A 1,457-nucleotide genomic window follows, 5' to 3' on the forward strand; every position below is an offset into this window, starting at 1 on the left:
ACATATAGCTATTCATAAAAACACTCTTAAAAGAAGCAGAGAGACAGTTAATATAAAAAAACAAGGGTTTTATATTTTTTAAAATATATATTTGAAATTAATTGGGAGATTTTTGAGGTGGATTACATAAATGGAGCACAAATATTATTTTCAGAAAAATAATACAAAATGAATATTATATATCACAGGGCATGGGTAATCCTCTGAATTGTGAGTTCTAATTCATTATATATTCTCCTAGACCTTAGCCCCTTTCATAAGGCAGTCACCCTTAACTTACTGTGATTAATCATAATTATATAGTTTCAAGTGTTTCCTTTTAATCACCATAAAGAAGGCACTTTACAAGTGTTTTCTTCCTATGGCCTTTACTTTGGACAAATTAAGTGAAAGAAATTACAAATACCATAACCAGTCCATCTTTTGTTGTTTCCAGGAATTTTAATGCTTCTACTATAAGTATCATCAAAGCTACTTATGACAAAATCATCTCTTTGATGTAAGATTCCAGTATTTACATGTGAGTTTGGAATAAGGGGAAAATCCTGAAGACTATGATATACAAAAGAGAAAAACAATTATTTCTCTTTACAAAATCCACATTTTTTCGTTGCTTAGTGTTGATCAGAGGGACTTTTGTAAATTTTGGACTGAAGATAATTTCACCTCATACTGTGGTAAAATCTTAAAAATCCAATTATACAAGCAATTACATAGGGCAAGAGAAGTGGGCATATATTCCTTATATCACTGAGACTAATACCTCACTTAAATATTGAATACACTACTTTGTGTCTCCATCTTGTTTGTGACACATCATGTGAAAGGACAGGCTTGTGGCATCAGATGCTTGATATGGGCACTGTTTGCACGAGTGGCTTTGCTCCTCTGCATGTCGACGTATGTGCCGCCTTAAGATATTCCTATGGGACGAACTGTAGGAGCAATGAGGACATGCAAAAGGCTTTTCTCCTGTATGTCTATTTATATGTTCCTTCAGAAATTCCTTCCTTGTAGTTCCATACGAGCAGTAAGGACAAGAAAATGGTTTCTCTCCAGTGTGCTTCAATGAATGCCTCTTAAGTTTATGAGAGTCATTAGTGCTGTAGGCACAGTGCGGACACTGATGCACCTTGCTAGTGGAAGGGAGACCCTGCCAATCTCCTGTGGTTCTTCCTCCTTCAGTCCATAAAGAGTTAGTCTCCCGCTCCACCTGTAGAGGAGGCTGTATCTTATTTTTTATCATTAATTCAAACAACTTACTTAAATAATGACACAGAACAGATACTCATTTTATACTATTGCTCTTATATAAGCATTATCTGAAAGATAAAATACAATACATCATCTGGAATTTTCTGTTGTTGTTTAGAACACCATCCATATTCTCAAAGATGGTTAAAAATTCCCTTTAAGTGAAATGTAAATTACACTCTATCATAACACAAATGAACATT

The 1,457-nt window shown here is 34.2% G+C and overlaps 2 protein-coding genes across 2 annotated transcripts in view; both read right to left on the reverse strand.

Moving 5' to 3' along the window:
• LOC119591806 (gastrula zinc finger protein XlCGF9.1-like) overlaps nucleotides 1–671 on the reverse strand; it is a 1,836-nt gene extending 1,165 nt beyond the window's left edge. Inside the window, exon 1 of the mRNA XM_037940551.1 lies at nucleotides 667–671. Within this exon, the coding sequence (XP_037796479.1) occupies nucleotides 667–671 (5 nt within the window). The remainder of the gene's footprint in view (nucleotides 1–666) is intronic.
• On the reverse strand, nucleotides 7–1,261 carry LOC119592087 (gastrula zinc finger protein XlCGF9.1-like). The gene has a single exon (XM_037940900.1). It carries the CDS (start codon nucleotides 1,244–1,246, stop codon nucleotides 785–787), a length of 462 nt encoding a protein of 153 aa, XP_037796828.1. The 5' UTR covers nucleotides 1,247–1,261; the 3' UTR covers nucleotides 7–784.
• Between the last annotated feature and the right edge of the window lie 196 nt (nucleotides 1,262–1,457).

This window comes from Penaeus monodon, chromosome 29 (genome assembly GCF_015228065.2).
Source record: "Penaeus monodon isolate SGIC_2016 chromosome 29, NSTDA_Pmon_1, whole genome shotgun sequence".
NCBI classification, from domain to species: Eukaryota; Metazoa; Arthropoda; class Malacostraca; order Decapoda; family Penaeidae; genus Penaeus; species Penaeus monodon.